The following is a 12626-nucleotide window of genomic DNA, read 5'->3' as shown; positions in this document are numbered from 1 at the left end:
TACATCAGTTTCATGTCCATAGGCCTATTGACACACCCCTCCAGAGCAGGTCTGCGTTACTGTATTTATTCATTATGTTATATTTTTTCCTCTTGTGCAAGATGAGATTAAAATGCCAAGTGACCCTTTTTTTTCTTTTTCTTTTTGTAAAACTCTAAATTTAAATAACAGAGATACAGCTGCAAAACAGCCTTGATCAAAAGAGGGACTACGGTTCTTATAAGAACTACAACTACCAGGACTCGGAGAGGCCACAGAAACCGGAAATTATTTTCGGAAGCGGAAACACCTAACTGTATACAATAGAATCAAGATGCGTCCCTCCAGCAACAATGAAACGTCCGCAAAGCCCCCAAGGCCTTCAGAATAAAAGCAGGTAGTCTTAAGCAAGGGCGTAATTTATGGGTGGGGGGTTACTAAATCTTATGGTATTATCCATAGAATTTCATCTCTTATAAGATATTTATTACCACAGCTTGATTTACCCTTATTTATAGGCCTATTGCAATCTTGTTGGACCAGCCTTTTAGGCTACTAGGCTACTGTAATGAATATGGGAATGTTAAAACAAAGAGGAAAATCAGCCTTGTCCTTTTATCAAAGTTTAATACTAAATTACACCCTTGGTTTTAAGCGTCTCAAATATGTTCCAGTGTCATGGACACACTAGCTACAAAAAAGCATACTGGTACTGATGTAGGCTACTGAAAGTCATATTATGAAAGATCTACATTTAAATTTAAATATTTTGTCTTACAAGTTGAAACATGTGAGAGTTGTGTTTTTTTTCCTGCTACAATGTAATATCATTAAAAGCACATGTAGCATCCTGATATGCTCAAAAAAGGTGAAAGGGAGACTGTGTAGTGAGAATGGAAACAATGAAAACAATACACTGGCATGCAAGGTTGTCATTATGTGAAATGATCGAAGCGTGTGTGCTGGTTAAAGAAAAAAAAACAGTCATCTGTTAGTTATCACAGTGGCCTCAAGGGCAGACAAACTGTCTTGGACAGATGTTGTTATTAGCATTTTTTGTGAGGATATCAGGCAAATCAAAACACAGACTTACCCGGGCAGACCAGGAGACAGGATATGTGAGCTTTTATCTTGTGTGAGCTACTTAACTCAATCTTTTTTTTAAGCTTAACACTGGAGAAGCTGAAATCTTCTGCCAACATCTGGACAACTCAACTGTAGGCTACAGCCGCCGTGCTTTTACTCTGAAGGTTTCAGACCGGAAGTCTTGTTGTTGCTGCTGCTGCTGGAACACAGGCGAGTCAGAAAATCAATTAAGTTATGAAAAATACCATTAATTGCCTTTCTTTGTCACCGCAGCTCATGAAGAAATGGCGGATCTCCAGACGTTGTACATTTGAGGACAAACACTTCGCACCCAATGGCGTGTTTACCGTCGACCAAAAGCATCTCAGTCGACAGGAATATTTACGTTTTTTAGGTAAGTTAGCATGATAGCTAACAACTGAAGTTGACATTAGCTCCTCGGCTAATTTAGCTGTAGGTTAACATGTTCATCTGCGGTTGATATTCACTGAAGATGGCATCTGTCAGTCATTAGTTGGATCTGATAAGGACGCGTTTTGATTCACCACTCGTCCGGTCACTTAACTTACCGTCCTTCCCCCCCCCCATTTTCTTTTTGCTGACACGTCCTGTCGTCCAGTGGTGTCTTGAGTTAGCTGTATGCTATATGTGAAGACATATCTCAGTTTAAATTGCTAGCTGACTCGCTTGATTGCTCTCTGTCGGAGAACAGAGCTAATGTGTTAGCCATCTTGTTAAAGTAGCTGGGGTGGTTAGCGACATATAGTAGTGTGGGTTTCCACTTTGTTGACAGTGGACAGTGAATACGCTGCTAGGTTTCACACGCAAATTACATCTGTGTCTTATAGTTGGTAGCTAGCCATAAGAAATGCTGTTTATACTTAAACTGCTGGGTTATAGTACGTTAATTACACTGTGTAACGTTAATTACCGCCCCCACCTCGTTGCATTTGAACACAATAGGCCTGCTGAAAATGATAGTCAACACCGGATTGGTGACTTGCTCCACTGACTCATAGGCTCTATAGCCAGCTGTTTTATTCAAATACAGATGTGAAGCAGCTACAGAGTGCATCCATATTTCATTAAAGTGACTGGGGGAGCTGAGTAATGTAGTCATAATGTGTAATATGCCGTGTATAAGCAGTGACAAGCTTTTGGATGACACCATCACTGTTCACCACCAGTGAACCATCACTCTGTTCACCAGCTGAAGGAGTGATTCAGCCTGGTGTCATTCACAGAGAAGCTATTGACAGTCGTACATCAAATCTGTGAATTTCTGTTTGTGGGTAGACATCACAGCTGGAGTGATAGGGGGTTTTATTTGTTTACTGATCAGCTGGAAAATTGATCAGCAGCAATTTTAATCCTAGAATGTGAAAATTTTGTTTTTTGTTTGTTTTACTTCCTATATGATAGTTAAAATTATCAACATGGATATAGGATTGTTTGTAACACAAACCATGCACTTTGAAGGCATTACTCTGGGATTTAGGAAAGCGTGAAAGTTAAACTTCAAATTTACAAATCAAACAATTAATATGTCAATTGTGCAAATAATTCACACAGCCATCTGTTGTAAGTGTTATGTTAATTGCTTCACTATGTTAATTGAACTACTTCAAGGTGCTGCCCAAATGCATTATGTTGCATCTCAAGGTAAATGTGTCCTCTCTTACATATAGGAATACTGAAGAATATCTTCCAAATATATGAGAATGAGCTGATGGTTGTGGAAGTCTGCAAGAAGACGCTTCAGAAAAGAGAGAGGCTGACTGGAAGATGCCAAGAAAAAAACAGCAGAATCCACAGCCAGTAAAGTGTAAGTGTTGCTAGATTTTGTTCAAGCTCATAGGTCAAAGCATAGCAGAGCCACATTCCTGAAACCTTTACTCATGTCTTTAATCTAACAATGAACTGTTCCTGTCCTGTGAATATTGGCCTAGCTAATTACCACGTGTTTCCTCTTGTTCTGCTCACATCAGGACACCAGGCATTGTTGTTTAAGTGTTTGCAGTGTTTCATGTGGATGACATGGACTCACAGTCCTGTAGGTCAGGATTAGGATGTGAAGTTTTTTAGATATTCAGTTTAATAGATGCACTGAAAACTGCTTGGTATGAACTTCTTTTTTTTTTCTTCAATACGATGTTGTAATCTGTTTAGTACTTGATTTACAAGTAAATGGCATACAATGTTATTGACACTTTATGCAGATCTTAAGCTGCTGCAGATACAGCACATATGCTGCAGATGTCATTTGTGTAGCTACAACTCATTTGTCAAACTGTGCAACCTCCCACAAGGGCTAGATACTCAGGCTGAGGGATGGTATTTATTTAAACAACTTTTCTTTTAAATCTTCACTAACCCATTATAATGTAATCAGCAAACTAGCAAGGGAGATGAGATCATCATGGCCAACTGCTATGAATCATGTTCATGGTCCAATCTGGGATAACACTTCCAATATTACAAAGCAGGTATTCCCACCTCTGCCTGCACCTATTACATAATCTCAAATTAATGTAATCTGAGGTGTGGCTCTGTAAGAATAAACATCCTATATGTCTTACATTGGTGATACATTGTATTATTGTCATTATGTCAAACACTAAAATGGCCAGTAGATGGTAGCATGAGGCTGGTACTGAAAGCTTTGCCAAAGCAGGCTGCCGAGCACGATGTCCGTGACTTGGCCCCGAAAGTAGTTTTCTGAAGAGTGACAGCTGTGTGATAGCTGTTTGGAGTTCATCAAGCTTGAGAGACCAAGTTAGTATTTCAGGCATCATTAGCTGTAACTGCAGTAAAAGAGTTCCATCTGTCATCTGTTTAGAGTTCACGTTTTGTTCATGAAATGCTCTTGTACACTGTAGGAGGAGAGTTGCGTCATTTATACCACTTCCCAGTAATCTGCTGTGGTTTAAGGCAGCATTGTCATTACCATAAACCTCTTTCAGCCAAGCCAGTCGTGTAAGGTATGTCGCCATTATTTTGCTGCTAATTTAATTAAGATTATTATTCAATATTACTGATTGCTTAAGAACAAAATAGTGCTTCTATACAATTTCCCCTTTTGAACCGCAGACAATACTTAACTCAGTAACTTCGGAAGCTTGAGTGTTAGGTTTTTTTTTTTACCCTCTGACATTCTGCATTTTTACTTATTCATGCAAATAATGAAGCATTTACTTTTCCTGTGCCTTGACGTGAATTTTAATGTTGTTTATTGGGTTCTTTCTATGATTGTAGTGGATTCTGAAGATGGTGTAGCCACTGAAACTCCTGGAAACCTCAGCTTAGAAACAGACTTCCTTCTCGGACAAGACCTTGAGTTTGGTGATCCAGATCATGACAACAAGCTTTTAGGCCTGGAAAAGTTCTCAGGTTTGTAATGTGTGTTTTTTTTGTTTTTTTTTATAATCATGTGGTTAAAGTTATAATAATTGAGGTTTCAGTCCTTGTTGTTTTGGTGACGGTCTGTGGTTGCCGTGGTAACATCAACTGCAGCTCAATACAGACCCTCGCTGAGCTGCATTGTCAGAAATACATCAGAGGCACATCTGGTGTATGCGTCTTTAGAGGTCAGGCACAAATTATCGTAACTACAGTTTGATTTTCATGGTGTGTGCACCGTCAGAACTGATCCACTCACAGAAAATTGTAATTTTTGTTAATGTTTTTTTTTTATTTTTTTTATGTATGATCGTGGCCAGGGCTATATGTCGCGATAAATATATTTGACAGGGATGTGGAGAGATGCTCCTAATGACCTGTTTGGCTCTGACAGACGAGTCTGTGGTCAGGGTTTGTGAAAGAGACAGAGAGAGAGAGAGCACAAGGCAAAGAGGGGCTGAGCAAATCAATACATCAAACAAAGACTTTTCCTGTTTTTTGTGTGTATATATATATATATATATATATATATGTAGTGCTGAATGACAATTTTGTGGTGAGACGCCATAAATAAATTATTAAGTGGGAAACCTTGCTATAAATAGTACCAAAATCAGGGTTTCATTTAATGAATAATCAGGGGTGCAAACTCATCAGGGGTAAAAAAGGTGACAAGATACCGACCCCCTAGGGGGGTCCGGGGGCATGCTCCCCCGGGAAAATTTTTTTAAAAACCAACTTTAAAGGTGAATTTACAGTCAATTTTAGCATGAGACTAGGGTCCAGATTTACTCAGGTTTGCACAGCTTTTGCTCCTGTTAAACCTGCACAATCTGTCTCTCTGTGTTTGGTTTTGAAATATGTGAAGAGGGTCTTCAGCCTTTGCAGGTTTAGCATGAGCAAAAGCTGTGCAAAACCTAGAGAATCTGTCCCTTGATGAACCTTGCAAACCTTGCCTTCAAACTAAATAAAATTTAATACAGACTGATTGGTTCATTGTGAAACATTTATTTATTGATGTAAATGTGTTTTCTGTACGTAGGCTATGCTCCAAGGCAGCGCTGCTTTCTGTCCAATAACACACATGAAGCTTAAAAATGCCATAGGCTACATAAAACATATTAAGCGGCAATATGTATTTAAAAGATGTTCAAGCAAACGGTTCGGTTCATGGTTTTGTGGTCATGGTTTTCGGTTCGGTTTCGTATACTTTGATCGTTGGGAAAATCAATCATGTCTTGTATATGCAAAAAATATATCTTATAAAATATAAAAGCTAAAATGTCTCTTAAAGCTCTGCCCCTTTAATTAGTGCATACTAAATAATTTAACTTTAGCCTACTACTTTTACAACCACATTATTTACCAGCAACATAAAGTGAAACAGAGGCAGAGGTGTCCTGCCACAGTCAGTCAACCTCCTCCTCCTCCTCCTCCTCCTCCTGCTGCTGCTCAGGTCGCTGCAGCGCTAATAAATGCTAAACGCGCTAATCGCTAATTGGCCGCGATCGCGATCATCACACACACGCGGTCCCATACAGCAGACCTACAACGCTGCTGGAGCATCTTCTAGCTCCGACTCTTTCACTCGCCATGCTCAAAAAGTCGCGTTAGTTAGTCTGTATTAAAAGTGAAGCTTCAGGTGTGTATTGCTGGACAGAAGAGGAGCGCTGCCACCACTCGTTGTCATCCAGATAAGCTGCATGCGCCTTAAAGAGACAGGTGCATTGGCTCGGCTCGGCTCGCCTCGCCTCGCCGGACCCCCCCCCCCTCTCAATTTTTTTTTTTTTTGCGGATTTACACGAATCACACAAATGACCAATTTGGGATCCAAAACGGCGAATTTCGCCGAAAGGTGACAAGTTTGCACCCCTGATAATTAAGGAGTACAGCTTTGTGTTGTTGATATCTGATTTTATACCAGTATCAGTCCACTAACTTCTAGAGCAAGTCCCCCCCCCCCCCCCTTTTTTTTATATACGCTTTGCTGGAGTTTGTGAATGTTTCCGTGTATCACAGACTTATTATATCTTATCAGTGTGTCCATTGATTATAGCCTGGTCATTGTAGTACATTTCACTCCAGTCCCCAGTTTGAACTACATTTACTTGACTAACGAACAACAGTATCATTATGTTTTGTGGAAGCTTCTATTTTCACTTCCTGTCGCAACCACGGAGACACGGAATGAATCACAGATGAAAATGATCGTAATGGCTTAACCACTAAAGGAAATGAAGTGGTCGCTCTACAAAAAGGACTTTTACTGTTGGGTTTCTCAGTGATGAAGTGCGGCCCCCTCTGTGTGTCGGTGAGAGAAATGGCACCAGCAGCTCATATTCCCCAGCATGGCTCTTTGTCAGAGAGAGTGATCTGAAAAATGGAAAAGTAGAGAAAGGAGCTGAGACACCATTATTATATAAGGGTCATAAAAATAGGACCATTACCATCAAGGACACCATTATAAGAGGACATTTATTCATCATCATCATCATCATCATCATCATCATCATCATCATCATCATCATCATCATCATCATCGGCTGCCTCTGCTCTCCCACTACCCCACCGCCATTATAGTTCCCCCATCATCATCATCATCATCATCATCATCATCATCATCATCTACCCTCATCATCATTATCATCATCAGCAGCAGCAGCCTCACCATTATAGTCATCATCATTATCATTAGGCTTGGTAATCATCCACGAGGGGTTTCCATGGGGCAGGATAAAAGGGCAGCCTCGACTCTCGCCTTCCTCACATCCTGCCTTGGCATCTGTGAAGGACGGTGGTTTTTCTTCTTCAGGCTCGCTCGCCTCGCGTTCAGGAAAACACCCACGAACGCCGGGAGAGAGCACAGTGTCTCATGAAGCTTTTCTTTTCTATTCTACCTCCTGGAAAAAATTGGCGCTCTGTTTTTTGTGTGATAAACTTGACGTTGCTGGTAGAGCTGTGAGTATCAAACAATACCGTCTCTCTCTCTCTCTTGTCTCCTGAAGTTATTTTACTCACTGATTGTTTTCAGCGGGCATTTTCGCTAAACTGCTGCTCGTTTTCTGAATTAGTCCGTTTTTTTTAATAGTTTAGTGAGGTTTTCATAGAAAGTTAAAGCTCTGTGGTGCCTTCAGGTGTCTTTAAAAAAAAGGTCTGTATGGAAGTCCAGAATGTTTCAGTATGAACTAAAAATAATATATTAGGTTTTTTGGTCATTATAACTATTATTGCAGAATTGCCCTTTTCAAACTCTTAAGAATTTCTTATTTTATCAAAGTTATTCTTATGTTTGTTGAATCATATCACTTGTCATGACAAAGATGCTGTCTCTAATCCCCACCCTCGTGTCCCCAGACCTAGACTGAAAAGAAGAATGATGGAATCACATATTTTTTGGATTGTGTCATAATGTTTGATTTATTTGTTCAATACTGGTCATTTTGGATTTCTGTATATTTTTTTTACTGAACATCTGTTGCAACTGCGATGTTGAAAAATGCAGATAACACAGTTGTTGGCACATCATCTCTCTTCTACTGCACTTTTACTCTTTTTCATAAGAGCTCTTCATCTCAGTCAGATAATCTGTGTGATCAAGGTTTGGAAACTTTTTTTTTTTCCCCCTTGTTTGTCGTCCCTGCACAGAAGTAGCTGCTGAGATTGGTTTCTCTGTGTATCCCCTGGGTGATGAGGAGAGCCCTGCCTACGGCCAGCTCAGCATGGAAAGTGAAACAGATAACTCGCGCAGCACAACCGACAACGGGAGGGAGGACGAGGGCAGAGCAGCCCAGTCGGAGCCCAGTTTCCCCCCCTACCTGTCCTGCAGGGGCTGCGGACAGCTCCGCGATGAACCTCTGGGACCTGGCATAGACCTTGTCGGTCCTTACTGCCTTAGGTGCTGTAAAGCCTCCAGGGAAGCCAAGAGCACAGACTTCTGCTTACCCTTCGGAGGCATCAGCGGGATGCCTCGCTCTTGCTCCCACTCGCATCTCGACGGTGAAGGGATGGGCGACAAGGGGCTGTCGGCTGAGGACAAATCGTCCAAGCTGCACTCGTGCCACATCTGCGGCTTCTCCTCGCGTTATGCCAATCACGTGAAGCGGCACATGAAGACGCACAACGGGGAGAAGCCCTACAACTGCCCCCTGTGCACTTACGCCTCGGCCCAGCTGGTCAACCTGCAGAGGCACCTGCGCATCCACACCGGGGAAAAACCGTACAAATGTGACAGCTGCACTTTTGCATGCAGTTCCCTTGGGAACCTAAAGAGGCACCAGCGCATGCATGTGCCCTCTGCTGTGGCGGGACACGAACCCGCGCCTCGACCTGCCGGTGGCCAGAGCGGCCAGAGCAGCCACAGCAGCCACAACAGCCACAACAGCCAGAAGAGGCATTCAAGTGGGCAAAGAGCCAGCGTGGAGGAGCCTGGTGCTTCAAGTAAAGGTTTGTGTGCTTTTATAATGATTCACCTCCAGATTTATTTGAAGCTGTCACTGTCAATCATTTAAGGGATAGTTCAACATTTTGGCCAGTTTGCCCATTGCCATAATCCCTATAGTCATAGGAGTAGGTTCATTACCTTTAATTGTCGGTGCAAGCTGTTTTGAGATCCGCAGAGCAGAGACGTGAGCTGCTCAGTGAACACAATGGAGGTGAATGGTACAGTTCCCCTGTCCCTCATCAAACTCATCAAATACACAATCAAAACGCTCTCATGGACAAGTTGTGACCTGCACATTCACCACGCTATGAGATAACAATGTATCATTACGAAACAGAGTTGTTTTCGAAGCAAATGCAGCCGGAACTACATTCCAGATGTGGTGAAAGTAGTTCAGAGTATTTGCTTTGTGTGTCGTAATGTTACATAATTATACATGATTTTTTTCATAGCGTGGTGTATGTGCAGGTCACAACTTGTCCCCGAGAGCGTTTTGGAGTTGTTGGATTGTGTATTTGGTAAGTTTTGATGGACAGGGGACCTGTACCGTTCACTCAAAACAACATGCTCTGACAATTAAAGGTAATGAACCTACCCATTTGACTATAGGGATTATGGCAAATTTGCCAAAATGTTGAACCGTCCCTTTAATAATTAATTATATGTATTAACTCAATGTATCATCTTTTGTCAAGTTTCAGATGTTGCAAGGCCGACGTCAAACCTGAGTTTGGGAACCCAGAACAATAACTCTCTGTCGGTCTTTGATAACTTAAAGGGGGCGTCGCCACCACGCATACCCCCCTCTAACCCCGCTCCTAGCCACCAGCCTCCACCTCTGCTGCAAACTACAAGCAGTGGGGGCAGCAGGGGAACCAGAGGGGGCGTAGCAGACGGTGCACCCCTGCCCCCTTCACTGTTCCCTTTTACATGCCGGTTATGTGGCATAGTCCTGGAGGACGAGGACGGCTCCTCAGCCCAGATTTGTGCCAAGTGTACCCTCGAAATGCTGACTAAGGACGCCTCGTCATCTCCCAACAGCCCCGGCGAGCGCAGCGACAAGGTGTACACCTGCGCCGCCTGCCCCTTCCTCACACACTACCCCAACCACTTGGCGCGCCACATGAAAACTCACAGCGGCGAGAAACCGTACAAGTGCCCACAGTGCGACTACGCCTCGGCGCATTTCGACAACCTCAAGCGCCACCACCGAGTGCACACAGGCGAGAAACCCTATAAGTGCCATTTGTGCGATTACGCCTGCGGGAACCTGGCCAACCTGAAGCGCCACCAGCGAGTGCACTCGGGCGCCAAACCTTTCCAATGTGCCGTGTGCAGCTACAGCTGCAACCAGAGCATGAACCTGAAGCGGCACATGCTGCGGCACACCGGAGAAAAGCCGTACAAGTGCCAGGAGTGCGGCTACACGACCGGCCACTGGGACAATTACAAGAGACACCAGAAGAAACACGGCCTGGCCACGGACGGCTGGGTCAAGGTTCCGATGTCGAGAAGAGACGACGAAGACAACGAAGTGCGGAAAAGGATGGGAGGTGGAGTTCAACCCCACAGGAAAGAAGCAGGGGCCGATATGCAGTATATGTCTCGGGAGGGAGGTCAGGCAATACACTCGTGCTATAAACTTGAGATTGTATAAAATATAACTCAGCAGAACTAAGCTACCAGCAACTCTCTCTTTTTTTTCCTCACAGAGCCTTTATCTAGTTTTAGTGTGTGTCGGTCTGTTAGTGTTTCGTCAGATGTCTTCAGAGGCTGCTACTCGTTTGTTTGTAGAATCTCACACAATTATTGTTCCGAGTATTTTAATGCCTTTTGGGTTCAGTAAGGTGGACGAGTCTGCTCATAGTTTGTGTTCTACTCTGTTACTCTGTGTTTGTGTAAAGACAAATGGAAGTCCTTTCACTGTCTTGTTCTGTACGTTACTCCACGCTTGTTGCGACATTTCCCTCTCTTACTACAACACATATCACTACCAAATACTCCTCAATATATGGAACTCATGCACATTTCTGCCTGAACTGATGAGTTGCACTGTGTAGTTTCTAAAAGATCGTTTCTGGGTTGTTGTTGTTGTTGTTGTTGTTGTTTTTTAGTCACCAGTGCCACATGTTGTTGATCAAACATTTTTGTTTTTGTATCCAAATATCAAATGAAATAAAATGAATGTAACTGATAATCAGCTTTGCTTTTCACCCTCAAATCACATTCACAGGAGGGAAATAGGTTCATGGGGTGATTTTAACATTGAGTCGTAGTTAATTAAATAATTCAAATATGTCCCATTGATAAATTATTTTCCAGAGACTACACAGTGCAGCTAAAGATGGTTCCTTTTAAAGGGCCAGTGTTGTGCTTTCTTTGCATTGGGGCACAAGCTCTGGTAATAGCATGCCTTCTGATGAATTTACTAATGTATGTACTACTAGCAATGTGCTATTTAATAGTACTGGAATTGTTTTACACTCTATATTTGATTAATTAGGTTGTGTTAATCTTAATAGGTAATCTCCTGTGTCTTGAACTATATTGTCATTTTGGCAAACCCCTCAGGATTGAGAAAAAAGTGATGTGGAATGATAAAATGTTGGCAAAAATAAATTCCCTAGTTATTCTAATACTAAAAATTGCATGCACAAGCATTTCAGTTATGACTTGGTTTGTATGGATAAAGGGAAAAGCACAATCAGACACTCAGCTCCATTTTTGTTTGGCAGGTTTTGGATTAAGTTTAAGAGCAAAAAAAACAAAAACAAAGAAGCAGCATCTCTTCACCTCTCGTTTGTGATTAAGGAGTGGGATAAGTCATACATGGGCATGTTGTTCAAAGAATTCCCCCACAATCTCGCTACATATCAGCTATCTTTAAAGTCGTAGGTCTTAAATTCATTTTGTTTGGGAAGTGTCTTTTTGGAAAGAGTCTTGTCAAGAGCCACCTTCCTCTGGATTAACGTTTACTATTGACTGTGAAATTTAGCCCATTGTGTTTTTTACTTGGAGAAAAAAAATGATACTGTTAGTCAGCATGTGGGTGTGTAATAGTCATTTTATTTTTTTCTAACGTGGCCGTAATACACTGCTAGAAGTGCATACTCTAATATATAGGATTAGACATTTTTTGATTTTAATTTTTGAATGTGTGGTGTGTCATTTAGTCATTATGGGGGAAAAAACAATAGGGGCAGCGATTTATAGTTACTCTCTTTGTGAATGACTATTATATGCAAGTGATATATTTTTCAGGTTGCCAATTTGCCATGACACAATGGAGCATTGAACCCATTGATTAGTACTGACATCCCCCAAGTGTCCATTTTTGTCCTTATGCAGTGTCTCATAAATGCCTTAAGTGAGGAATTTGAAATAAACACATGGGATTCATTTCATTGAACATCCGGTGTCGGGTTGCTTCTCATTTGTCTTGAAAGCTCAGTGACATACTGACACACACAGTGGTGCGTTCCACTCATTTAAGCTTTGCCACGTTCTCATGTTTCTGCTTGGAGCGTTTGCTGTTGACATTTTCACCATCAAATTATTATGCACAGTGTAAAAAAGAAAAAAGGGCAGCTCATAGTAAACAACACCCACAAAGTGTTATCCCTGGAGGGACTGAAAATAAACAAAGGACCTTGAAGATCACAGTTTTGGTTCTGTGGCCCAAAATTTAAGTGTTCAGGTCCCTTCAGATTTTTCCACATAT

At 42.0% G+C, this 12626-nt stretch overlaps 1 protein-coding gene across 4 annotated transcripts; it reads left to right on the top strand.

Annotated features, from left to right (window-relative positions):
* Positions 1-1158: 1158 nt before the first annotated feature.
* znf513a (zinc finger protein 513a) lies at positions 1159-12314 on the top strand. Of its 4 annotated transcripts, none has more exons than XM_085770720.1 (6): positions 1159-1459; positions 2754-2890; positions 3945-4046; positions 4321-4455; positions 8110-8907; positions 9601-12314. In XM_085770720.1, exons 5-6 carry the CDS (start codon positions 8184-8186, stop codon positions 10560-10562), a joined length of 1686 nt encoding a protein of 561 aa, XP_085626846.1. In that variant the 5' UTR covers positions 1159-1459; positions 2754-2890; positions 3945-4046; positions 4321-4455; positions 8110-8183; the 3' UTR covers positions 10563-12314. The 4 variants fall into 4 exon arrangements, with proteins under 4 accessions (XP_085626846.1, XP_085626845.1, XP_085626844.1 ...); XM_085770719.1 differs by lacking the exon at positions 3945-4046 and having other exon boundaries at positions 1237-1459; positions 8110-8805; positions 8842-8907; XM_085770718.1 differs by lacking the exon at positions 3945-4046 and having other exon boundaries at positions 1237-1459; positions 9607-12314.
* The last annotated feature ends 312 nt before the right edge of the window (positions 12315-12626 follow it).

This window comes from Trachurus japonicus, chromosome 24 (genome assembly GCF_045865225.1).
Source record: "Trachurus japonicus isolate A0001 chromosome 24, Traja_1.0".
In the NCBI taxonomy this organism is placed as follows: domain Eukaryota; kingdom Metazoa; phylum Chordata; class Actinopteri; order Carangiformes; family Carangidae; genus Trachurus; species Trachurus japonicus.
Note: the sequence above shows the minus strand (reverse complement) of the source record. Positions and strands in the feature narration are given on the sequence as shown.